Source organism: Myotis daubentonii, chromosome 19, assembly GCF_963259705.1.
Source record: "Myotis daubentonii chromosome 19, mMyoDau2.1, whole genome shotgun sequence".
Taxonomy (NCBI): Eukaryota; Metazoa; Chordata; class Mammalia; order Chiroptera; family Vespertilionidae; genus Myotis; species Myotis daubentonii.
This window is the reverse complement of record NC_081858.1, coordinates 10,799,014-10,823,647: the sequence shown is the minus strand read 5'-3', so window position 1 is coordinate 10,823,647 and position 24,634 is coordinate 10,799,014. Positions and strand designations below refer to the sequence as shown.

The window sequence follows — 24,634 nt, the reverse complement described above, 5'->3', positions numbered from 1 at the left end:
GCTGCGGCCTCCGGGCAGCTCCGCCCCGAACGTGGGGGAGCGGCGAGCACGCCCCCCGCGCCCCGCTCGGCGCCAGCTGGTTGGCGGCCGCCGGGGGCGGGGAGAGGTCGGGGACGCTGGGAGCCCTCCGGCCGCCGCCCGCACACCCGCTCCGGCTGCAGCATGTTGCGCGCCGCTGCGCTCGCCGCCGCGGGCCTCGGGCCGCGCTGGGGCCGCCGCCTCCTGTCCGCCGCCACCCAGGCGGTGCCGGCCCCCATCCAGCAGCCCGAAGTCTTCTACAACCAGGTGAGGCCGCCCGGGCCCGCCGGCGCGTTCTCTCCCGGGGACGGAGCCCGGGGGGGCAGGCCCCAGGCCTCTCGGGGCCTCAGTTTACCCGGGTGCCCGCGGTTGGACTTGGCGCGCACCTTCCCCCCTGCACCGCCTGACAGCCCCCGTGGCAGAGTCCGGCTGGGACCTGGGTCCGAGCGCCTGCGCTGCCTGAACGGCGCCTGCCCTCCGGGTTCCCATCCTCCCTCCTTCGGCCTTGGCTTTCAGGCCTCGGCCGCCCGGGTGTCTGCGTAGGGTCGTCATCGTCACCCACTCGAAGGACGTTTTTGCAAGTCGCTCTTTGCAGGATCTTTAAGTCGTTTCCTTGGTCGTCTGTTGCCCCCTCCACTCCTGCTCTTGCCCCAGGGATGCCGGACGGAAACACCGGGGAGCGGGGAGGGCTTTCCAGCGAAGGCTCATGACTTTGCTCGGGCGGAGGCCAGGCCGCGGGACGTCCCCGCTGCTTTCGCTGCTGGGAGTGGGGAAAGGCGGGCGACGGCCGCCCCTGGTGCAGTTCCCGGTAGTGTCCGCCTTCCAAGAGCTGGCTTTGACCAAACCAAGGAGGGGCTTTCCAGGGTAACACCGGTTCCCATTGGCGAGGCCTTGCTCACACAGGACTTTGCGATATTCTCTCTCTTGACCTGTGAGTTTGGGTAAGTGCTGCAATTCGCAGAGAAGTCAGTTACGAGAGTTCATTTGTGTGTGCAAAGGTGGAGTTGCTGCCCTTCTCCGAGCCCCCCGGTTTCTTCTGTGAAGTGGGAAGGGGTTGTAGCCATGCCTTCCGCCAGCATCAGGACCTCATCCACTCCTGATGGCACTTCCAGAAATAGCAGCTTCCAGTTCCCTGCACAACCTTTTGTACTGGAACCATCCTAAGCATTTACCTGTTTTGCTGTTTAATCCTTACAACAGCCTTTGGAGGTAGGTACTGTGGTTATCTCCATTTTGCAGATGAAGAGACTGAACTACTGAGAGGTTTAGTGCCTTGCCTCAAGGCTGAGGTCAGTGGCAGAGTTGGGGTTCACATCTAGATCCGGAGAGGAAGCTCCTACCCAAACCGTCCTCTGGCACAGCACCTCTGGGGGGGACTAAAGGGAGAGTGGGCCCCCAGGTGACTACTTTCAATAGCAACTTCAGGCCCAGAGTTTGGCTGCAAAGCTGGACGTAGGTGATGGGTAAAGGCACATTCACTTGATGTTAGGGAATGTTTCCAGAGAATAAAAACAAAGTGTCCTTCGTATAACACAAGCCAGAAGTGCCGCAGCTTTCATTCCCTCGTGTAGGCTGTGTAAGAAGTTCATGCTTGAAAGACTTGACTATCAAAAGATCAAGCAGAGCTTGGTTTGGCTCAATGGATAGAGCGTAGGCCTGCGGACTGAAGGGTCCCGGGTTCGATTCCGGTCAAGGGCGTGTACCTTGGTTGTGGGCACATCCCCAGTAGGGGGTGTGCAGGAGGCCGCTGATCGATGTTTCTCTCTCATTGATATTTCTAACTCTCTATCCCTCCCTTCCTCTCTGTAAAAAAAATCAATAAAATTTTTTAAAAAAATCAAGCAGAAATATCATGGAGGGAGAGGCTTCAGCACCCAGAACCTTTGTGGCCACATGGAGGTGAGAAAAAGGGGTACAGACATGCACAGGTCTGGTATATAACTTGAGTCCTGTTCTCCAAATTTAGTCTGGGAATGTAAATTGGGAATGTAAGTTGGGGGAGTGGAGTGAATTCTTCCTGAGGCTCCCCTGCCCCCCACAAGTTGTTGTTTTTTTAAATCTCACCAGAGGGTATTTTTCCCCATTTATGTCTAGAGAGAGTGGAAGGGAGGTAGGAGGGGGAGAGAGACACACACACTAATTGGTTGCCTCCTGCAAGCGCCCCCACAGGGGCTGGGAAACCTGCAACTGAGATATGTGCCCTTGACAGGGAATCGAACTCAAGACCCTTCGGTCCAGAGACCTGAGCTCATAACCAGCCAGGGCACCTGTGGCTTATTTCTATCAGATTTTTGGAGATCATAAAAGTAACACGTGCTCACTGTATAAAAATGCATAGAGTACTGTAAAACTTCCCAATATCCTAAGGCATTTCCTGTTAGCAAATAATTGGGGTATGACTTGCAGACATTTTCTCTGGATTTGTGTGTGTGTGTGAGAGAGAGAGAGCACCAGATTCTTTTTTCATAGATGAGATTGGAGCACTTTCTGTTCTGAAGCTGTCTCATTGGACAATGTACCTGCATTCTCTCACAGTGGGCACTTTCACATGTTCCTGTTCTCCCCAAGGACTGCAGTCTCCCAGCGTGCTGGCACTGCTCTTAAAGCTCCTTGGGCTGTTTTTTTTTTTTTCTCATCTGAGCGTATGTTCCCCATTGGTTTTTAGAGAGAGTGGAAGAGAGAAAGATAGAGAGAAACATTGATGTGAGACATATTGATTGGTCCCTCCTGCATGTGCCCCAACCAGGGTCTGGGCCAGGGAGGAGTCTATAACCGAGGTAAAGTGCCCTTGACAGAAATTGAACCCGGGACCCTTTGGTCCGCAGGCCCACACTCTACCCACTGAGCCAAGCTGGTTAGGGCTGTTTTCAGTGTTGAGTTATTGCAAACCTCGCTGGCAAGAATGCCAAGGCCTGTTCCTAAACTTTTGAGCTTTTTACCAGGGGCTCTGGATACAAAGCTGCCATTTCGCTGGGGGTTATCAGTTCCTTGAAGTTCAATCAGTTGTTCTGGTGTCTGAAGTCTGGAGTCTCCCAAAAAGGAGATATTCTGACCTCTTTTGAAGCTGTGAGGATGAAATGGGGTCATTCTCGTACAGCCCTTAGCACCTGCCTGGCTCATGACTACTGGTCCTTCCACTTTTTTACCGCAGCCTTAAATAGCAGTGGGGATAACGAAGCTGTTAAGTTTTCAAGATAATATGATAAAACGCCATTTTATGCGGGTGCTATTGGAGTTGTAATTTGTTTCCTGAATGAGGGTTTGGGGTGAATTAAATTTGTGTCTCTGTTCCTAGCCTCTTGACATCAACACTCAGGAACTAAAGAGAAAACTGACAAAAAGGGAATTAGGAAAGGATCTCTCTGTGAACTTTCTGATTACAACAGTAATACATCCTCAGTGAAGCATGTGTGTCTTGTGGACATGTGTAGGTATCCCCCAGTCCAGTGACTTCCATCACTTATGATACATCTGGCCATGTGCCGAAGGCCTGTACCTACATTTTTACTTTGCATTCTACCACCAACTCTATGAGCCAGGTGTTACTGCTCTCCCATCTTACAGATGAGAAAACCAACTCTAGCATGCATGCCCTTAGCCTCCTGCTGCCTCACGACCAGGCTTTATGGTCAGGAAAAGGATGTAAATATTTAAGGGACGACGGAATGAACTGTTTGAAATTAGGAGGGAGGAGCTGTGCTCCTAGCACTGAGATTAGACTATTGACTGCTGCTCAGTAAATATTTACTGAGGGAAGGAATGATTGGTTACCACTTATGAAACCATGTTTACACTTTGTGCTCTTGTAGCAGGGAATGGGAAACGAATATTTCCCCCCCTTCCCAGCCCTCCTGCCCCTCCTGAGGGAGGAGAGGGAGTTACAAACTGGAAGTCTGCTGTTCCCTCCAGGGCCCTAGCGCTAGCAGCTCTAGGCACACACCCAGAGGTCCCTCTGCCCTCCCTTCCCCCTCTGTGGCCCTCTGACCCTGAGGTCTGTTCCTCACTCCTGCCTGTTTGTTTCCACTTGTCACTTTGTGGGTTTGCTGGTTGACTGAGTCTTTCCTGCGGAGGATGGTAGGTCGCACAGGAGGCAGGACTTGGCCGTTCACTCAGTGCTGGCACTCAGTGCAACTTAGGAGGAGTGAATCCAACCTCTGTGAGTTTTGCCAACAGTCCAGGTTCAGAGTGGCTAGAGTGGCTAGTGTCGCTCTGCTTCTAGAAACTAATGAGGAAGTGGGATCTGGGAGGCCCCCTATCCCAGGGTGACCAAGTTAAGCCTGTTATGTAAGTCAAGCTTTGGGTCTCTGGCAGGAAATTACAATGCGTTTGGTGTGGACTCTGCCCTGGTGCTTATTCAAGAGAAATAACTGTGAAACTCCTCACTGGGAGCAGGACTTCCGCAGAAGCTCGGTTCCAGAACCTTCCTGCCCTGGTCCCTCCCGAGAGGAAGGGAAGTCCCCTGAAGGCCAGCTCCAGGAGAAGGGAAATGGGAACTCTATGCAGAAGGAAGATTCCAGGTTCCTGCAAACCCACGATGATCTTATCAGTTTGGAGGGAGGATGGATTGTTGACAATTCAACAATGGAGACTGAGCCAGCAAATTCAGGGCTTTGAGAGGCAGATAGGTGCCAGGGAGTGGCCTTTCGAGGTTCTGTAGTCGAAGATCAGGGGACAGGGGTGAGGACAATGGGAATTTAGCCAGACTGGCCCACCTCTCTGCTTCATCCTTCATGATCTTTGCAAAATAACAATCAGAACTTTTCTAGGACAGACTAATTCAGTATGCCGCTGTGCAGGACCGACACAGAACGATACAGACCTACCTGGCGCTTGCTCCTAGAAATCTCACACCCGAGACAGCCTCAGGACCTAGAGTAGTGTCTGTGCAGGGGTGAGACTCCACTATGGGGGGGCGGGCTTAGCAACTTTACACCCCCTGTTGCATTTAATCCTCACTTTAGCCCCTAGGTGTTGGCTCTATTCCTCCCATGAGCCTCCCTCTCCTCCACATTCCCCAGGAGGAGGAGGCTGACTCTAGGAGAGGACAGGTGTGCGGGTTCCACCAGGGCACAGCTGACCAAGACCAACTTGAACTCCGGTCTACCTGGCTTTGAGCCTGAGCTCTTTCTGCCACACCTGTTTTCCCCACTGGCAATTACTCACCACCCACTTCCCAGCCCTCCTGCCCCTCCTTCGGGAAGAAAAAAGGTGTCATTTTCCTTAAGATTAAATGATCAGCCAACTAATCTGAAACCGCACAAACATATTTCCAAAGAATCTGACTGGTGTTTACCCACACTCTCCTGTCAAATGCCAAGAGCCTTTTACTGTAGGTGCACAGCTGCGATTCCCCCGTGATGGCGGGGCAGGGGCTGCGCTGAAATACCAAATTTGAGCCTGGGAAAGTGACCTTTGGTCTGCCCTTTCCTGACTGGCTCCTTGCTGTCACCACCGTCGTCGTCGTCATCATCATCATCGTCACAGCATTGCACTTACTCCACGGGAGGCTTGATGCAAGCACTGGGAACTGTCGCATGCCCTTTATGAGGGTTGCTATAGTGATTCCCAAAGGCTGGGGGGTGGAGGGGGGAAGGTAATGTGCCTTGCCCCCCATGGGACACAAGTAGGAGGAAAAGTGCCCAGATTCATCCGGGTTCTAGTCTCGACCCCTGCTCTTGAGCACGGAGCTGGGCCAACCCTCCCTGGGCCCTGCTGGCCCCGAAATCTCTGCCCGGGATTGAGCTCTGCCCTTGGCTTTGCTTGGTGCTCCTTTTTATCAGTCAGGCTCTAGTCAAATGCCCGCTCCTTAGAGGCCCTTCCCCGTCATCCCAGCTCGAGTTCTCCATCACCCCCCCGCCCTCTAGAACCGTCCCTGGATCCAGTTTTTCTCCTTTGCACTCGCCCTGGCAGTCTGAGGTTGCCTTGTGTATTTGATTGCTGCTTTATTTTCTGTGCCCAATAGAATGCCAGCTCCATGAGAAAGGTCCTCATGGGGTTTGCTTTCCACTGTGTCCGCAGCCCTAGGACTGTGCTGGCTCATCGCCGGTGCTCACTGAATGTTTGCTGAGTGGACAAAGGAATAATCTGCCTCGATGTTCCACAACCCTGTGCACTAGTGTGTTAAAGGGAAGATGGTGACAAATTCTTTGCAGCTCCTCCCAAGGAGAGGTGGGGCCTCCCCCCCCCCCCTTTTTAAAAATATATTTTATTGATTTTTTACAGAGAGGAAGGGAGAGGGATAGAGTTAGAAACATCGATGAGAGAGAAACATCGATCAGCCGCCTCCTGCACATCTCCTACTGGGGATGTGCCCGCAACCAAGGTACATGCCCTTGACTGGAATCGAACCCGGACCTTTCAGTCCACAGGCTGACGCTCTATCCATTGAGCCAAACCGGTTTTGGCTTTTCCTTCCCCTTGAGTCTGGACTGAGCCTGTGACTCACTTTGATGAATGAAATTGGGCGTCAGAAACGAGGCCATGTGACTTCTGGAGCTAGATCTTACGAAACCTGTCAGCATCTGCCCGGGTCTCTTGTAACATTCTTTCTGGGCAAGCCAGCTGTCATGAGAGTCTGACTAGCCTAAGTCCACCATATGGTCAGGAAGCCCAAGCAGCCAGGTGGTGCCAGATGCAAGTGAAGAAGCCATCTTGCACATCCAGCTCCAGGCACCCTCACTTTGCAACCACCTGAGCCCAATCAGTGGACACAACTGTTAGATAATGAGTCAATTTCAGCCACCACATTTTGAGGTGATGTTATACAACTGATAAGGTAGGAAGATAACTCTTCATTTTTCAGATCAGAGAAACCAAGACACTGAAAGATCCAATGACTTACCCGAGGTCAGTCGGCAGAGTGGGCACTCCAGCTCGGATAATCCCCAAGGCCTGTGGCTTTTAACCTCGTGGTCACATCATTGAGTTAATTTATATGTTCCTCCTGATTTTTTGTTTAACATCAGTTTCGGGTTGAGAACTGGTCCTGAGAACTTTCTGCCTTCTCATTGTAGATCTTCATAAACAATGAGTGGCATGACGCTGTCAGCAAGAAGACGTTCCCCACCGTCAATCCCTCCACTGGGGAAGTCATCTGTCAGGTAGCTGAAGGGGACAAGGTGAGAACTGGTGGCTTACCTCGGGGAAGGGGTGGGCAAGGATAATTTAATTTCCTACTTAATATGTCCTTGTATGATGGGAGCTTTGCCGTGTGTGTATTGCTTTCAAAACTAAAAAATGGCAATTAAAATTTTTGAGTAAATGAATCAACAGAAACTCTTCCTTGCAGACAAAGGTGCTAGTATGCGAGTTCACTACATACTGTTGTGGATTGTAGACATGGAATTGAACTTGAGAACATCTGCTCCAGTCTCTCCTTCCCAGAGCCAGATGGAAATCTTATTGAGTAGAATTTGGGTTTCCTGAGATCTAGCTCTGGTGTTGGTAGTATGTCTTGTTTGCATTATATATACTCATAGTAATTACATAGTAATAGTTAACTAAAATTTTTTATATTACACTTTTAATAAAAATATGTATTAATAGAAAAGGCATTACAAATAATTCAAGAATACCTCCTTCCCTCTGCTTTAAGACAATCTTCTACATTCATGATTAAGGCCTGCTGCCTTTGCTAAAAGCAAATGTGAATACTCTTCTGGGTTGTAGGGTAGTCTGACAGCAAATGTGATGAATGAGAATCGTGCTCCCCACTTCTGAGATGCATCTCTCTTATCAAAAATGCTAGCTGATTTAGCTGGGTTGATTTACAGCTTCCCAAGGAGAGGGAAGCTGGTACACCTGCACTTGCTGGACACTGCCAATTGTCTGAGGGGGAATGTTAATTAAGTTCATGGTGCTCGCTTTCTAGGAAGGGGGAACATGGTCAAATCCTCAGCACTGACCCCGGAGTGCCTTTCCCTCTAAAACTCACTGGGGGGGGGGGGGGGGTTTGAAATAAAAATACAGAAATGGAAACGCCAGGGTCCTCATTCCCTCCGTGACTCCTGGGAAGGAGAGCTGGAAGCTCAGCAGGTGGAGCCCTCGGGGCGGGGAAGGACCGTCAGGGCAGGTTTCTATACAGGCATTGCTGTTGGGCAGTGGGGTGGGCAGTTTATGGGGGTGGCTGTTGCTCAGAAGGCCTGAGCTGCCTCGCTGGGTGTTTTCCAGGAAGACGTGGACAGGGCAGTAAAGGCCGCTCGGGCCGCCTTCCAGCTGGGCTCGCCCTGGCGCCGCATGGATGCCTCCAACAGGGGTCGGCTGCTGAACCGCCTGGCCGACCTGATTGAGCGGGACCGGACCTACCTGGCGGTGAGTTCTCAGCCCCCTTCCCTCTTATCCCACATGGCGAATGGGTTCAGAGCATCCCATAGACAACCAGGAAGGGGCCACAGTGCTGACAAGTAACTGTTCAGAATGGCAGAGGCTGGGTCCCTTTGGGATATGTCCTTGCACCAACCAAAGGAGTCTCTCTTTTGAGGCAGTGGGTTTGGCTAAGCAAGGAGGAGACCAGGGGAGAGAGGAGAGCCATGTTGGGGAGTCTTCCCAGGAGAGAAACCCTCAGGGATGGACACATCTCCTGTGCATCCTTCTCCCTGGCTGAAAGCCAGGAGGCAGTACCCTTTCCTCTCGCCTATCCATTCTGTACATAGCGGCCAGAGGGACCCTTCTAGAAGGCGAATTATGTCATGGAGCTCCACTCCGAGGCCTTCCACGGCATCCTGTATCCTTAGGATAAAGTCCTGTTTCCTCAACGTGGCCTGCAAGGCCCTGCCTGGTCTGGCTCCATCTCCTAACGCATGCTGGACCATGGCCCTCACACACAGCTCAGCTCACCTGCCTGCGCCCAACTTCTTGACTGCCAAGCTGCTTTGAGCATCAGGGCCGTTGCACATGCTGTTCCCTCTGCCTGGAGTGTTCTTCCCTTCATCGCCATTTGTACCTCCCACTCTGCCCAGTCACCTCCGACATGCCCTTCAGGTTGGAGTTTCTCAGACTGGATTGGCCAGCCTGGCCTTCTTCCTAGCACTCTTAACCCACGTGATTGGTGATTCCTCTCTTTCTTCACTGGCTCTTTGCTCTGGAAGCTCCTTGTTAGTCTCTGTATTCCCACCCAAACTGAAAACAGTGTGTTTGTGAAATGACGGAATGAGAAGTTGGTGCATCATTCTCCTCATCTCCCTGCTCATTCTCCCTGCCCTGCCTTTGGAGAGGGAGGGCCACTGGCCCAGAAATGCTGTGATATTTCAGCACACAGCCCTTCTCAGCCCGTGCTGAGCCTCTATGCTGCTTGTCACTTATTTGCTTTGTTTCATTCCTGTGCCAGTATGTCTGTGCTGATCTTGTTCTTTTTTTTAGGCCTTGGAGACCCTGGATAATGGCAAGCCCTATGTCATCTCCTACCTGGTGGATTTGGACATGGTCCTCAAATGTCTTCGGTAGGGCCTCAGGCTTCCTGGTCTTTGTCCTGGCCATGCCAAAGGGGAGGGAGTACTGCTGGGGAGGTAGAAATAGGATAATGTAAACAGATCATGAGACTTGGAGAAATGTGTTCTACTGGACTCCATCTCAGGGGAAAATCCCTCAGTACCGAAATTATAATCCTAGAGGCCCAGTGAATTTCGTGCACTGGTGGGGTCCCTAGTGGCTGCCGGCTGGGGCCTCCCCCCCTTCCCCGGTGGCCGCAGCTGGCCAGGGCCTCCTCCTTTCCCCCAGCTGACCCCACCCCCTGGTTGAACTCCCAGACGAATTCCAATAAATTTATTATATTTATATAATAAAAGCCTAATATGCAAATTGTCCCCTTGGGCAGTCGTTCAACCGGGAGACCGGGAGTACAACCACTTGCTATGATGTGCTGACCACCAGGGGGTGGCGCAGAACATGGCAGGCATTGGCGATGCACTGCAACCTCTTGCCGGCTACCTGGGGGCAGGGGTGACGGGGATGGAGGTGCGGTGAGAATGCGGGGTATCCATGAGCCCTCCCCACACCTGTGCAGCCTCTTCCTGGTGAGCCGGGTCGCAGCCACCGGGACCGCAGGGGCCAGTCGGGCTCCCTGTGGGTTCACACAGGAGCTGGTCTGCGAGGCCGGCAGGAAGTGAGCGCGCTGCCCGCCCGGCATCCGTGTGGTGCCGCTGGGCAGCCCAGAGGCCCATGCTACACCCTGGCTTGTGGTGTCCGGCCACGCTCACTGTATCTCCACATGGGGACTCAGGGGGAGAGGGGTGTGTGGGGACCTGGCGACCCAGGTGCTGCCCAGGGCCCAGAGGTCAGCTGGGACCTGCCCTTCCACGCCAGACGCTTGTGCTTCGATTGCCAGCCAGGCCTAGGAACTGCACCCGTGTATGAATTTCATGCACTGGGCCTCTAGTCTAGTCATAAATGTTTCTCAATTCTTGAGTCAGTTTTATTAATTTACGTTGTAGTTGGATTTGTCCATATCATCCAGGTCAGGGGTAGGGAATGTATAAGGCCTGCGAAACCATTTTGTCTGGCCCTGCCAAGGCATTAGGGTAAGTTAATTAAATATCTGACCAAGTATAGCAGCCTAATGTTTAAGTTGATCATTTTGTATGGCCCTTGAATGATGTTCTAAATATCCAAATGGCCCTTGCAGAAAAAAGGTTTTTAGGTTGTCCAGTTTATTGGCTTCAATTGTTCATAGTATTCTCTAATAACCCTTTTTATCTCTGTGAGTTCGATCAGAATATCCTCACTTTCATTTCTGATTTTAGTTATTTATGTTGTCTCCCTTCTTCCCTTAGTCTAGCTGAAAGTCTGTCAATTTTGTGAATGTTTTCAAAGAACCAACTTTTGACTTTGTTGATTTTGTCTATTGTTTTTTATTCTCCATTTCATATATCTCTGCCCTAATCTTTATTTCCTTTGTGTTAGTTTGATCATAAACATTTTAGTGATCAAGAAATAAAAGATGAGGAATGGGAGCTTTGTTAGAGCTCTTTGTCAGTCTGATCTGGACCACACAGGGCAAAGACTGTTTAAAAAAAACCAAAACAACTTTTTTTTTTTTTTGTATTTTATTCATTTCACAGAGGAAGGGAGAGGAAGAGAGAAACATTAATGGTGAGAATCATTGCTCAGCTGCCTCCTGCATGCTCCCTACTGGGGACTGAGCCTGCAACCTGGGCATGTGCCCTGACTGGGAATTGAACTGTGACGTCCTGGTTCATAGGTTGACATTCAACCACTGAGCCACACCAGCCGGGCCAGAGTCAGAACTCTTATAGCCACTAGATCTCACTGCTGCCCACTCCTACCCCTAGCTTCTTTCTTTTCTCGCCCACCACCAGACTCCTTCAGGCCAGTCTGCATGTTGGAATCTGACTGCCCACACCGGGACTTGCTTCTCTCTGTGGTTCTAGCCAGACCAAGTGGCATTCTCAGGCTCTTAGAGACCACTGTGCAGATAACAGCTGCTTCCCCATGGCCACATGGACTGAGGTGGAGAAGGAGAAGCAGTACCAGAAAAGTCAGGTTGGGCAACATAACAGGTTCTCAGCCAGGGCAGCTGTGTCACTGGGAGACAGTGGGCAGTGTCTGGAGACATTTTTGGTTGTCACAACAGGGTGGGAAGGGGTGCTGCTGGCATCTAGTGTGTGGAGGCCAGGGATGCTGCTAAATATCTTCCAAGGCACCAGATTTCCTGAAATAAAAGCAGACCTGAAAGCTCCCACCACAAAGAATCATCCGGCCCCACATGTCAACAGTGCCCACATCCAGACCCTTGACGCCCCAGAGCGAGCAGCCTGGCAAGTCTCGGGCAGCGCCCCCGCCCCCCTGGGTTGCAGCAGTGTGCCTCTGTGCTGATTAAGTAACTATTCTGAGGCGTGCAAAACACACGCAGTACAGACCTGGGAGGAAGAGAACAGCGACGTCTTAACCTGGAGAGGTTGGCAACTCCCTGGCTAGTTTTCTCCCAGGGTCACAAACCCGTGCTCAAACCCTGGTCAACTTTGGTCTCAGGCTAACTGTCAGACACAGTCATTTCAGACATCTTTCTTTTACATTTTTCCTACTTCCCTAGAAACGTAACCATCACATGCTATACACACATGCTGCTCTTTTCTCCCTTATTTGCTGGATCACTTGTGTCCCTGTATCTAGGTAATAAGCTTTGCGAGGCGTGGGGCCCAGTTGATGACTTGTTTTTCTGGTGACTGCTCTGCATACAGGAAGTGCCAGCTGTTAGATGGGTTGGCACATTTCTACCAAATCTGATCCATGGTTGTCAGATGCTGGGCTGGTGCAGCAGTCAGTTTAATAAATCTGAATGCTTATTAAAAATACCCATTCCATGCCCGGCTGGTGTGGTTCAGCAGTTGACGGTTGACCTATGAACCAGGAGGTTACGGTTTGATTCCTGGTCAGGGCACATGCCCGGGCTGCTTGATCCCCACTGGGGGGCATGCAGGAAGCAGCCAATCAATGATTCTCTCTCATCATTGATATTTCTGCCTCTTTCTGAAATCAATAAAAATACACTAAAAAAAACCCCTAACCGCCGAAACCGGTTTGGCTCAGTGGATAGAGCGTCGGCCTGCGGACTGAAAGGTCCCAGGTTCGATTCCGGTCAAGGGCATGTACCTGGGTTGCGGGCATATCCCCAGTAGGAGATGTGCAGGAGGCAGCTGATCGATGTTTCTCTCTCATCGATGTTTCTGACTCTCTATCTCTCTCCCTTCCTCTCTGTAAAAAAATCAATAAAATATATTTAAAAAAAAATAAAATAAAATAAAAAAACCCCTAACCGATTCCTGGGCATCCACCCCAGAGAGCCAGGTTGAGAAAACAAAGTGGACTCTTGGAATTTGGTGTTTTCTGTGAGCATCCCAGGTGAACGTGGGAATCAGAGGTTAGTTCCCTGGAGTGGATTATTGTGACCTTAGCAGTTAAGTCCTTCTGGGAACAAGCCAAGAGCAAGGGCAATTATCAGAAACGCCCAGGTAGACAGTTTGAGGTTTTTCTTTCTGCTGGGATGTATAGGGGTCCCTGACAGTCACTGATTAAGTTTGGACTTTTTCTTTTAAAGTTATTATGCTGGCTGGGCTGATAAGTACCATGGGAAAACCATTCCCATCGATGGGGACTTCTTCAGTTACACCCGCCACGAGCCTGTGGGTGTGTGCGGGCAGATCATCCCGGTGAGTGTTAGCTTTATAATAAACCAGTGAAGTTTATCGGGAGCGCCTTGAGGTGTAGCAGTCTCCAGCAGGCTCGGGTGCAAATGTGGGCTTTGACAAAGCCAGCTTGGGTTCAGGGCCCTGCCACTCATGAACTTTGTGACCTCGGGTGAGTCACTGTCCCCCTTAGCTTGAGTTTCCGTATCTGCAAAGTGGGAGGGAACACAGACCTGTCTTAGGGTGGAAGGGCAGGGAGGACTGAACCTAAGTTTAGCTTCGTACGAAGCAGCACTCGGGAAAGTGAGTCCCTATTTCACCCTGCCTCGGCCATCTGTCTTAAAGCTACGATTGAGTTGGGGGAGGGGGGACAGAAGGGGTTCAGGGAGTCACTTTCTGTGGCCTGGGTTTGGGAGTGACTTTTGTTTACTGCAGTGGAACTTTCCGCTCCTGATGCAAGCGTGGAAACTGGGCCCTGCCTTGGCGACTGGAAACGTGGTTGTGATGAAGGTGGCTGAGCAGACGCCACTCACCGCCCTCTACGTGGCCAACTTGATAAAGGAGGTGTGTGGCTGTCCGTCTGGACCTCTGGGTGCTCTTCCACAAGCTTTCTCTACAGGAGTTCTGAGGAGGGTCCTGAGTCCAAAGTGAGGGGTGTTTGCAGAGCAGGGGCTAAGCACCCTGTCACCACACTTCAGCCAAAGAGGCCCCATCTTCCCTGTTTTCTACCTTGGGCTTCATTGTAAGACCCCTTTGAATAATGAAATTGTTCCAAGTGAATTCCATGGGGGGGGGGGGAGCGACAACAGCCATAGGGAACCCCAAGATACGTGCTTCTTGCTGTGCTGTTAGCATCCCGAGTGGTTCCCCATAAGACTACTTCTGCTCACCTGTGTCCGGGTCCCACTGCCGTGGCGTCTCTGGGAAGGGATGTGTGCTCCTCTGTCCAGGCCTTTGGAGTGGGAGAATGATGCCCAGTGTCTCCTGGTTGTTTGCACACAGGCTGGCTTCCCCCCTGGCGTGGTTAATATTATTCCTGGATTTGGTCCCACGGCTGGGGCTGCCATTGCCTCCCACAAGGATGTGGACAAAGTGGCCTTCACAGGCTCCACCGAGGTAAGGCGTCCCCAGGACCTCAAGCTTGCTGGGTGTTGGGTTCAAGTTCTCACTGTCCCCAAAGGATGATGCATTCAAGATACATGTGTTCATTCAACAAGTAGGTACAGTACTGTGCCAAGCTGAGAATGTAGAGGTGAGGAGCACCCCGTCCTTGCCCAGTGTGCCGTGTGCAGGGGACCACACTGCACAGATCGTGGGAGGGAGGCAGGGTAGTGGGTTTGAGCTCTGCTAGACATGGGTTGCCTGAGTGTGAATTCTGACTCCATGTTAACCAGCTGTGTGACCTTGAGTAAGATGCAGCCCGAGATGCAGCTCCCACACTTTTTAAAAAATATATATTTTTATTGACCTCAGAGAGGAGGGGAGAGGGAGAGAGAGATAGAAACATCAATGATGAGAGAGAATCACTGATAGGCTGCCTCCTGCACGCCCCACACTGGGGATTGAGCCCGCACCCCTTCAGACCGCAGGCCAATGCTCTATACAATGACCCAAAGTGGCTAGGGCAGCTCCCACACTTCTAAATCAAGGAACAGGGTCGCGCCTACCTCTGCGGCCATTGTGAGGATTGAACTCAGTGCACACAAAGCACTTAGCACAGTGCTTGGTATGTAGGTGGCGCTCGGTATAAAAGCCACCCAGCAATAACTGCTGTGTCATTACTATCTCTGTCATCCTAAGAGCTCAGGGTGGGGCAGCGATGGTACGCGGATGGCCAGATTTGGCGACATTCTCCAGGTCTCTTATAATCTAGCTTCTCACCTGAGTTGTGGGGTCCTCTGTTGTGTGTCTGTGAGAGCATCTGGTTGTTTCTCCCGCACTGAGAGCTGGTCTCTCTTTCTGCTTCCCGGCAGGTTGGCCGCCTAATCCAGGTCGCTGCGGGGAACAGTAACCTCAAGCGAGTGACCCTGGAGCTGGGTGGGAAGAGCCCCAACATCATCATGTCAGATGCTGATAGTGAGTTCGCAGGGCGAGGAGGTTTGGCCATGAATGGAGCCACTAGCTGCCATGCTGTGTTCCTTCCCTCTGGCAGTCCCCGTCGTCCATCAGATCCATTTCCGGGCCAGGGCCTCGGGGTGAAGGCCAGGCTCCAGCCAGCACGACCCAGCCTCTCCCGCTTCTCTCTGCTCCCTGTAATCCAGCCAGCTGAGCTGCTAGTGCCCAGCCGTGCCCACGCTTTCTCAGACCAGACCACTCTTCTTCCATGACATCCTTTCTCCTGGTCCTACTGAGGAGCTCCCAGACCTGCCCTTCCCGAGGGAGCCTTCCCTGCCCGCCATAGGCTGGCTGGGCTGGTCCCCCAGCTGCCCCTGGTTCCGTCACCACTGTGATCATGGCTGTCTGCCACTTGGTCTCCACACACAGAAGGGAGAGCTCTGGTCCCTCTTGTCCTGGCACATGGTCTGGCACCCAGCAGGCGCCATGCTGTCGGTGGCATGAAAGGGTTGAGGAGGTAGGCAGCCACTGGGGCCAGGGTCCTCCTCTCCTAAGGGTCGTCTCTCTGCCTCCCCAGTGGACTGGGCCGTGGAGCAGGCCCACTTCGCCCTGTTCTTCAACCAGGGCCAGTGCTGCTGTGCGGGCTCCCGGACCTTCGTGCAGGAGGATGTGTATGCCGAGTTTGTGGAGCGGAGCGTTGCCCGGGCCAAGTCTCGGGTGGTTGGGGACCCCTTTGACAGCCAGACTGAGCAGGGGCCGCAGGTAAGCCGCAGCCACAGGTGCGTCTGGGTGTCTGGAACCAGCATGGAGAAGTAGAAAGGGCCTCGGGCTCAGAGTCAGGCAGGAATGGCTTAAAGTCTAGGCAGTGATGGCGAACCTATGACACACGTGTCAGAGGTGACATGCAAACTCATTTTTTTGGTTGATTTTTCTTTGTTAAATGGCATTTAAATATATAAAATAAATATCAAAAATATAAATATATTTTTTTTTTACTATGGTAGCAAATATAAAAAAATTTCTATGTGTGACACGGCACCAGAGTTAAGTTAGGGTTTTTCAAAATGCTGACACGCCGAGCTCAAAAGGTTCGCCATCACTGGTCTAGGCTTTGCCATGTACTAGCTGTGTGTCCGAGAAGCCACATGCCCTCTCTGAGCTGCCGTTCTCCCATCCTTAACACCTGCCCTTCATAATTCAAGGTGGCTGTGGAGTGGAAATTAATGACAGAAAGCACTTTGTAAATTACATATACATAGTAAGTACTAGCAGTGTCTGTGCAAAAGGAAATGCTTGCTTCCTAGACCTTGGCCACCTATGAAATGCATCTACCGGGACACACGGATCTGTTAACCATGGTTATTTCTGGAGAGTGGGGTCGTGGGTCATGACATGAGAGGGGAGGGTCTTTACTTCACTTTATACTCTTCTGAGCTGTTTGATTAATTTTTTTTAACCAGGAGGATGTGTTCATTTTAATCAATAAAACTCTAGTCAATGATAATTATAAGAAAAAGAAAACAGCACCTCTCTACCATTTCCTCTGCATCCTGGTCCTTTTCCCAGCGTTGTCCTTAGACCCAACCTGCCCTGGGCTCACTCTCTACAGGGCCCTGCGCTGGCCTCCTCCAGCCACCCTGCTAGGGACAAGGAGTCTGCAGGGTCTGGGACGCTCCCTGCTCCCGCATGGCCCTGAGCCTACTTCCAGGGCCCATGGTGCCTCTCTGCAGGCTCCATCCTCCTGAGGGAGGTGTCTGTGCTGCAGGTGTTCACTCCCCAGGCGCCAGGACGGCCAAGGAACCTTTCAAAAAAATTAACAGACTATAAAAAAACTACAGAAAAATGAGCAGAAACTATAGAGTTCCCATATGCCCCTTAACTCCCCGTTCACCCCCCGCCCAGTTTCCCGTTACTAATATCTTGTATTAGTGTGGCACATTTGTTATAATTGATGAGCCCATATTAATGCGTTATTATTAACTAAAGTCTAGTGTACCTTAGGGTTCACCCTTGATGTTTCACATTCTGTGGTTTTGACAAATTATAAAGATGTGTCCACCATCACACTATCATACAGGACAGTTTCACTAAAAATCCCCCGTGCCCCTGCTCATCCCTTTCTCCCGCCCCCTACCTCTGGCAACCACTGATCTTTTTTCTTCTCTACAGTGTTGTCGCTTCCAAAGAATGTCATGCAGTTGGAATCATACAGTATATTTTCTGGTGGGCTTTCCCCCTCAGATTGGCTCCTTTTACTTAGCAATGTGCATCTAAGGTCCTCCCTGTCTTTTCCTGACTTGATAGCTCATTCCTTTTCATGGCTGAATAATATTCCATTGACTGGATGTGTACCACGTTTTGTTTATCCACTCATCTACTGATGGACCCTTGGGTGGTTTCTATTTTTTGGCTATTTGAATAGGGCTGCTAATGAATCTCAACATCTCTTTTTCTCTCATTTTTTTGTGTGGTTTGTGGATATTTAATTATTTAGTATTTACTATGTATATGTAATTTATAAAGTGCTTTACAAATTTGTATACAAATTTAATAAAACAAATAATAGGGGTGGGAGCATATGCTGGGGAGGGGGGCAGGAGCAGGCAGGGAGAGGTCAATGGGGGGAAAGGAGACATATGTGAAACTTTCAACAATAAAGAATTAAAAAAAACAAACCATGGTACATTTACACACACACACACACACACACACACACACACACACAATTTAATAAAGTATTTAAGTAACATGTAAGATCCCCCTCCTCCTTGTTCCCTTTCATGTCTATTCTCCATAGGTAACCACACTCACACAGTTAGGTTTCTATATGTTTTAACAAAAATAGGATTATGTAATATGTATTGTTCTACAAGCTTTCTCCCCTCTTTACAAAATACCTTAGGCCAGGGGTGGGCAAGAGGGCCACAATGGGTTCTTAAACTGGACCGGAGGGCCGGAACAAAAGCATGGATGGAGTGTTTGTGTGAACTAATATAAATTCAAAGTAAACATCATTCCATAAAAGGGTACGGTCTTTTTTTTTCAATAGTTTTATTCATTTCAAACGGGCCGCATCCGGCCCTCGGGCCGTAGTTTGCCCACGGCTGCCTTAGGCTATCTTTCTATGTCAGTCAGTTCACAGATCTATTATTAATGAAACACAATATATGGATGTACCTGAGTTATATTAACCTGCCCCTCTACTAATGTATACTTAGGATTATTTCTGTTTTTTGCTTTTACAAAATGCTCCCCAGTGAATGTCCTTGTTTAGGTCCCTTTGTCCTATATAGAATGAATTCCTAGAAGTTTAAATAGTTGGGTCAAAGGGTATGAGCATTTAATTTTTGACTGATATTAATAAACTCCTTGCCAAAAGAGCTATGCCAGCTTATAGTCCTCCTTTTTAAAGATTGAGATATAAGTGACATAGAACATATTTATTAGTTCTAATAATGTATGGATATTAGTGTGTTTGACATATCTTTGCCATCAACGTATTTTCTCACTATTTTAAATTTTTAGTAATTTCATAGTTGAGAAATAAAACCAGAGGGTTTGCTGTGCAGTTTGAGGGCCAATGAGGTTGTTTGAACTGTTTTCTTATATTTATTGGCCTTCGTATTTCCTCTGAGCCTTGCTTATTCATTCCCCAGTTGTCTCCTTGTCAGTGTGGTTCCAAGCCTGGAGCTAGGCGGGTATGGCTCTAGCATCTCTGACTCTGGGCTCCTTCGCCTGCAGGTGGACGAAACTCAGTTTAAGAAGATCCTTGGCTACATCAACTCTGGGAAGGAGGAGGGGGCGAAGCTGCTGTGTGGTGGAGGGGCGGCTGCTGACCGCGGCTACTTCATCCAGCCCACTGTGTTCGGGGATGTGCAGGATGGCATGACCATCGCCAAGGAGGAGGTTAGCACGGGGCCAGAGCTCTGGGGAATGTTCTTGGAAGTGGATAATTCAGTCTAACATCTTGACACTGTGACTCAACAGCTGGCTTTGGCCAAATCCTGGCTCTGTTCCTAGGACAAGTTATTTACAATTCACATCCGATCTCGTCACTCTCCTCTCAGGGCCACTGATGACGTTTTGACCACGTAGATTCCCCAGTGCTTCCCCCTGAGAGGGCTGAGCGCAGCCACACCCGACAGCAGCAAGCGCACTTAGCTCCCGCAGCTTGGTTTCTAAATCCCATTCTTCACACAAAGGAACAGGATTCCTTGAAGAAATGGCTAATTCCAGGGAAAGTACAAGATAAACCTGGAATGCCCTGAGAGCAGAGACTGTATTTTGTTCAGTTGTTTCTTCAGCATCTAGTGTGTGCCTTGCTGAATGATTGACTTAAATTTTAGACATTAAGTCTATGTGTAACATGCCAGTAATGCAAACATTGCAGAATTGTTTAGAAATAGTGTACATATGTCAAGCACGTGGCACATGGAAGGTAACTGACCCCATTAACTTCCTTTTGGGTTTCAGTCAGCTTGGGAGCTGTTGTCTCTGGGACTATCAGGGTGCCTCCGGGGACTCTGTGAAAGCTGGATAGCAGGTGGTTCCATGTCTGCCACGCCCTCCCACTCTGCTCTTTCACCGCAGATCTTTGGGCCGGTGATGCAGATCCTGAAGTTTAAGACCATAGAGGAAGTCGTTGGGAGAGCAAACAATTCCATGTATGGGCTGGCTGCAGCTGTCTTCACAAAGGACTTGGACAAAGCCAATTATCTGTCCCAAGCGCTCCAGGCTGGCACTGTGTGGTAAGAGCCTCCCAGCAGCCCCTCACACCCAGGCAGGGGTTCCCAAAGCCAGGGTCTTTCAGAATCCAGTGCCTAGATCCCAGAATTTGGGGTACTGGGCTCAGTTGCTCTGGGCTCAGGGAGTGTGTGTACAGCAGACAGTTGGAGCTTCCCTGCCCCGCTCCAGGAGACTCAGCTTCCCTCCAGTCCACATGCTCATGCAGTCCTTCTTGGGCAGCAGATGCATGACCGGGGGCTCGTTACCACACTGTAACAAGGGTGGGGGACCAGAGCTAGGTGCCCTTCACAGGATCTTAAACGTTTAGCATCTCCCTCACACTCATTAGGATGGCTGAAATTTCAAAATCCAGAAAATACCAAGTGTTGGTGAGGATGTGGAGAAATTGGAACCCTTGCACATTGCTGGTGGGAATGTAAAATGTTACAGGCACTATGGAAAACAGTCTGACAATTCCTCGATAAGTTAAACATAGGATTACCATAGGACCCAGCAATTCCACTCCAATGTATATACCCAAGGGAAGTAGAAATATACATCCACATAGAAAAGTGTACCCAAATGTTCATAGCAGATGGTTCACAATAACCAAAAGGTGGAAACATCTTAAAAGTCCATTAGCTGAACAGGTAAACATAATGTGGTTTGTCCATACAGTGGAGTATTATTTGGCCACAGACAGGAAGGAAGTGTTGACAAATGCTACAACATAGATAAATCGTTAAAACATGAAACTAAATGAAAGAAGGCAGACACAAAAGGCCACATCCTATATAATAAAACCCTAATTTGCAAATTGACCGAACAGCAGAATGACTGGTTGCTATGATGCACACTGACCACCAGGGGGCAGACGCTCCATGCAGGAGCCAGGCTCACAGCTAGCGAGCGCAGCAGTGGTGGCAGGAGCCTGTCCTTGCCTCCGCTGCAGGCAGGCAGTAAGGAATGAGGGGTCCTGGACTGCGAGAGCCCCGGACTAGGAGAGGGCACAGGCTGGGCTGAGGTACCTCCCGCCCCCCGCCCCCCCGGTCATTGCACCAGGTCTCTACTACTATGTGATTGCACTTATAGGGAATGTCTAGAATAGGCAAATCCATAGAGTCAGAAAGTAGATTAGTGGCTTCCAGGAGTTGGGAGGGGGGATGGGGACTGACTTCTTATAGGTACAGGGTTTCTTTTTGGGGTGATAGAAATATTCTGGGATTACTTAGTGGTGATGGTTTGGACAACACTGTACATATGCTATAAAACACTGAATTGGACCCCTTAAAATGGTGAGTTTTAAATTCAATTAAAGTTTTAAAAATTGCAAAAAAAAAAAAAAGCTTAGCATCTAATTAGCAAAAAAATGGGTTAATAAAATGAGATGCTGTCACGTGGTGTTCCCTGTTACACTGACATCCATCTGTGACCATGTCACGAAGGATGAAGATGGCGTACGGCTTTATGTCATGTAGCTTGCTTTCAACTCCTACGTGGCTGGTTATTACTATTCTTCTTCCCATTCCTTTTTCCTCAGTGAAATTTTAGAGCAACAAAGGAGGTCTGATGGGTATGACACATATCCCTGAAAAGTTATTTCTGAAATCTTTTTTCAATTATAGGATCAACTGCTATGATGTGTTTGGGGCCCAGTCACCGTTTGGCGGCTACAAGATGTCTGGGAACGGCCGGGAGCTGGGAGAGTATGGCCTGAAGGCGTACACTGAAGTGAAAACCGTGAGTTCGGGCACCTTCTCAGCCCTCTCCATCATGACAGACCGTCAGTGTTTATTATTAATTTCTTGTTTTAAGCTAGAGAAGCTACAAAATAGGATAAAGACCCATGAGAAAGAACTAGAGACTGGACTACTAGACTACTACTCTGCCTATAGTCTTAAAAAAAAAAAAAATAAGGGAGAGAGAGAAACATCAATGATGAAAGAGAATCATTGATTGGCCGCCTCCTGCATGCCCCCCACTAGGGACCAACCCCAAAACCTGGGCATGTGCTTTTTAAAACAAATTCATTATCTTCTCTTTGGTGGTGGTGGTGGGGGGTGCATGTGCTTTTGTAGAAAGAAGCGGCAGCACTTGGTTCATCAGCCAGCACTCATACTGTGCCAGGCACTGTGCTTAGTGCTTGTGATAAACAGTCCTCTATTTTGAATTTGGAACTCAAGTGATGATACTAACAAAAATAGGGATTTTTCAGGATAGGAGTCAAGTTTGCAGGGAGGACCAACGAGAAAAAAATCTTCTTTTAAACTCATTTTTACTAAGTGCTTATGTTGTGCCAGAGTCTATGCTAGACTTTCTTAGGTACGTCACCTCATTTAGTGCTCACGGCAACCTCATGAAGTAGATACTGTTATTAGCCCATTTTACAGATGAGAAAACAAGGCATGTAGAAATGAAGTACTTGCCCAGTAGGGGGTAAGGTTGGGCTTAAACCCCAAAGCCATCTGAATTTAGAATCTTCCCACTTAACACACTGAGACAACTGCAAGCTTCAGCACATTGTTTTTTTCCCTTTGATTCTTTTGGGGAAAATATGGATCTAGATTGGGGTCTCTCAACCTCGGCACTGTTATATTTGGGGCTGGATAATTCTTTGTCGTGGGGCTGACCTGTACAGTATAGGATTGTTGGGCAATATCCCTGACTTCTACCCTCTAGATCAGGGGTGGGGAACCTTTTTTCTGCCAAAGGCCATTTGGACATTTTTAACATCATTCGCTTACTATAACTCACTCAATATAAATTTCTATTGCTATGAGGAAAGCTCCTAGATTTACTGAATTTCGAGTCCCACCTGTGGTTGCCTTGGCAGAGTCAGACCAAATGATTTTGCGGGCCTTATGCCATGGTTCCTCCCCTCTCCCTTCCCTGCCCCATCTAGATGCTAGTAGGAATTCCCCCTCCCCGCCTCCCATGACAATCACAGATGACTGGGTTAAGGAAGGCAGAGTGCGATCTCATACAGAACACAGCCCTAGTGGATCCTGGGTTTGGCCAGATGGTCGTTCAGATGTTAGAAGGAAGGACGCCCTGCCTTCTGCAGGTGCCTACGGGTCAGCATGGAGATGTAACAGCTTCTCTGCATCCCCTTACAGGTCACAGTCAAAGTTCCTCAGAAGAACTCATAAGAGCCACACTGGCTTCCTTACTTATCCAGTGACTGGGCGTTCCATGGAATCAACAACAAACCAAGAAAAGTGACCCTACACCCTAAGTCTCAAGAGAGAAATTCTCCCACACAATCTCTTGGATCAACAAAGGCCCAGATTTTGAATTCCTTTTGGGTGAGGGTGGGGTGAAGAGGTTATAGTTTTTCAGAAATAGCCGGAAATGTCTCATCCCATCTGTCTGACACACTTTTGTAACTTGCCTTTAAGGGGGAAGGAAGCCTTTGTTCACAGCTGTACTAGCACCTTGTTTTGTATTCTGGGCTAAAACTCATTAAAAACAATGCTACTCTTCACTTTTCGGGTCCTCGGTCTCAGTAACCCAAGAAAATGCTGCCACACAGGTATGTGTCCCTGTGTTTGCATGTCACACTGTTTATGACACCCCTCCCCTACTGTGGGTAAGTAGCTTTTGTTTGTGTGCTTTAACTGACACACCTATGGCCTGTCCCCCTGCGGCAGGCTCCCTGCTAGGCACTAAGGATGACACCTACACAAGACTCCCAGCCCCTGCTCTCAGAGAGGGGGGTGAACCAGGAAAGAGACACTTCACTCTGAGCTGGTTCTCTGTGCTTTAAGTTGAAAAGCATGATCGGATCAAAGGAGACAGAGTCTTGCTGGACCCATTTCACAAGACTGATTTGGAAACCAGATGTCAATGTACTCATTTTCAGGGAGGGCTGTATTTCCTTTTGAATCTCCCATCCAGAACACTGCCTTTCTTCAGCCAAGGGATCTGGCAAAATTTGTATTGTTAGTAAATTAGGAATCACAAGATTCCTTGGCGAGCAATGGAATCGGAGCAAAATGAGTGGAATCGCAGTAGTAGTTTGTGAAGTCAGTGATCACCTTTGGATCACAGAGTCCTTTAAGAATTTGTGGAAAAGTTTGCTCCTCAAGAAAAATAACATCTGTGTAATTTTTGCAGACAGTGTCAGCAAAGTAATGAAGCTCAATGGTTGACCCCGGCCTTCCATCACTCAAGCTAAGCCACATCTTGATAAATGATCCCAGTCCACTAAGAATAATTTGACTTATTTGAATAGCATGTCACACTTTTTGTCATATGTGCATATACCTATACTATTATTTGCTTGCTTTATCAACTCATTCGGATAAAATTTTAAAAACCCACCTTATTGTCATATATAAAAAACAGCATTTAACTGCAATCAATAGAAGGCATTATATAAATGATGAAAACAAAACCATGTTACTAAATTTAAAATAAGATACAAATAAGCCTTATCATTTAGATTATACATGCATATGCAAATAAATGCAATTATTCTACAACTATTCATACCTGAAATAAGTGTTTCAGGGAGGAAACCAGGATTTTATTGACAACAGCAGGCTAGTTCAGTTCATGTTGCTTCTCAATGAATGGGGTTAAAACCAAACCCATATTCTAGCTCTGATGATGACTAACAACAACGCAGCAAAGGATAAAACTTTGAACTCCCTGTTCTCTTGTCCTGCTCTGCGGCCTCCTCCCAGGCTTGGGGT

At 49.2% G+C, this 24,634-nt stretch overlaps 1 protein-coding gene across 1 annotated transcript; it reads left to right on the top strand.

Annotated features, from left to right (window-relative positions):
* Positions 1-23,421, top strand: ALDH2 (aldehyde dehydrogenase 2 family member). The gene is made up of 13 exons (XM_059676357.1): positions 1-285; positions 7,032-7,136; positions 8,188-8,328; positions 9,376-9,455; positions 13,070-13,181; positions 13,593-13,721; positions 14,160-14,273; positions 15,131-15,233; positions 15,790-15,974; positions 18,954-19,118; positions 19,803-19,960; positions 21,563-21,677; positions 23,054-23,421. Exons 1-13 carry the CDS (start codon positions 163-165, stop codon positions 23,084-23,086), a joined length of 1,563 nt encoding a protein of 520 aa, XP_059532340.1. The 5' UTR covers positions 1-162; the 3' UTR covers positions 23,087-23,421.
* Positions 23,422-24,634: the final 1,213 nt, after the last annotated feature.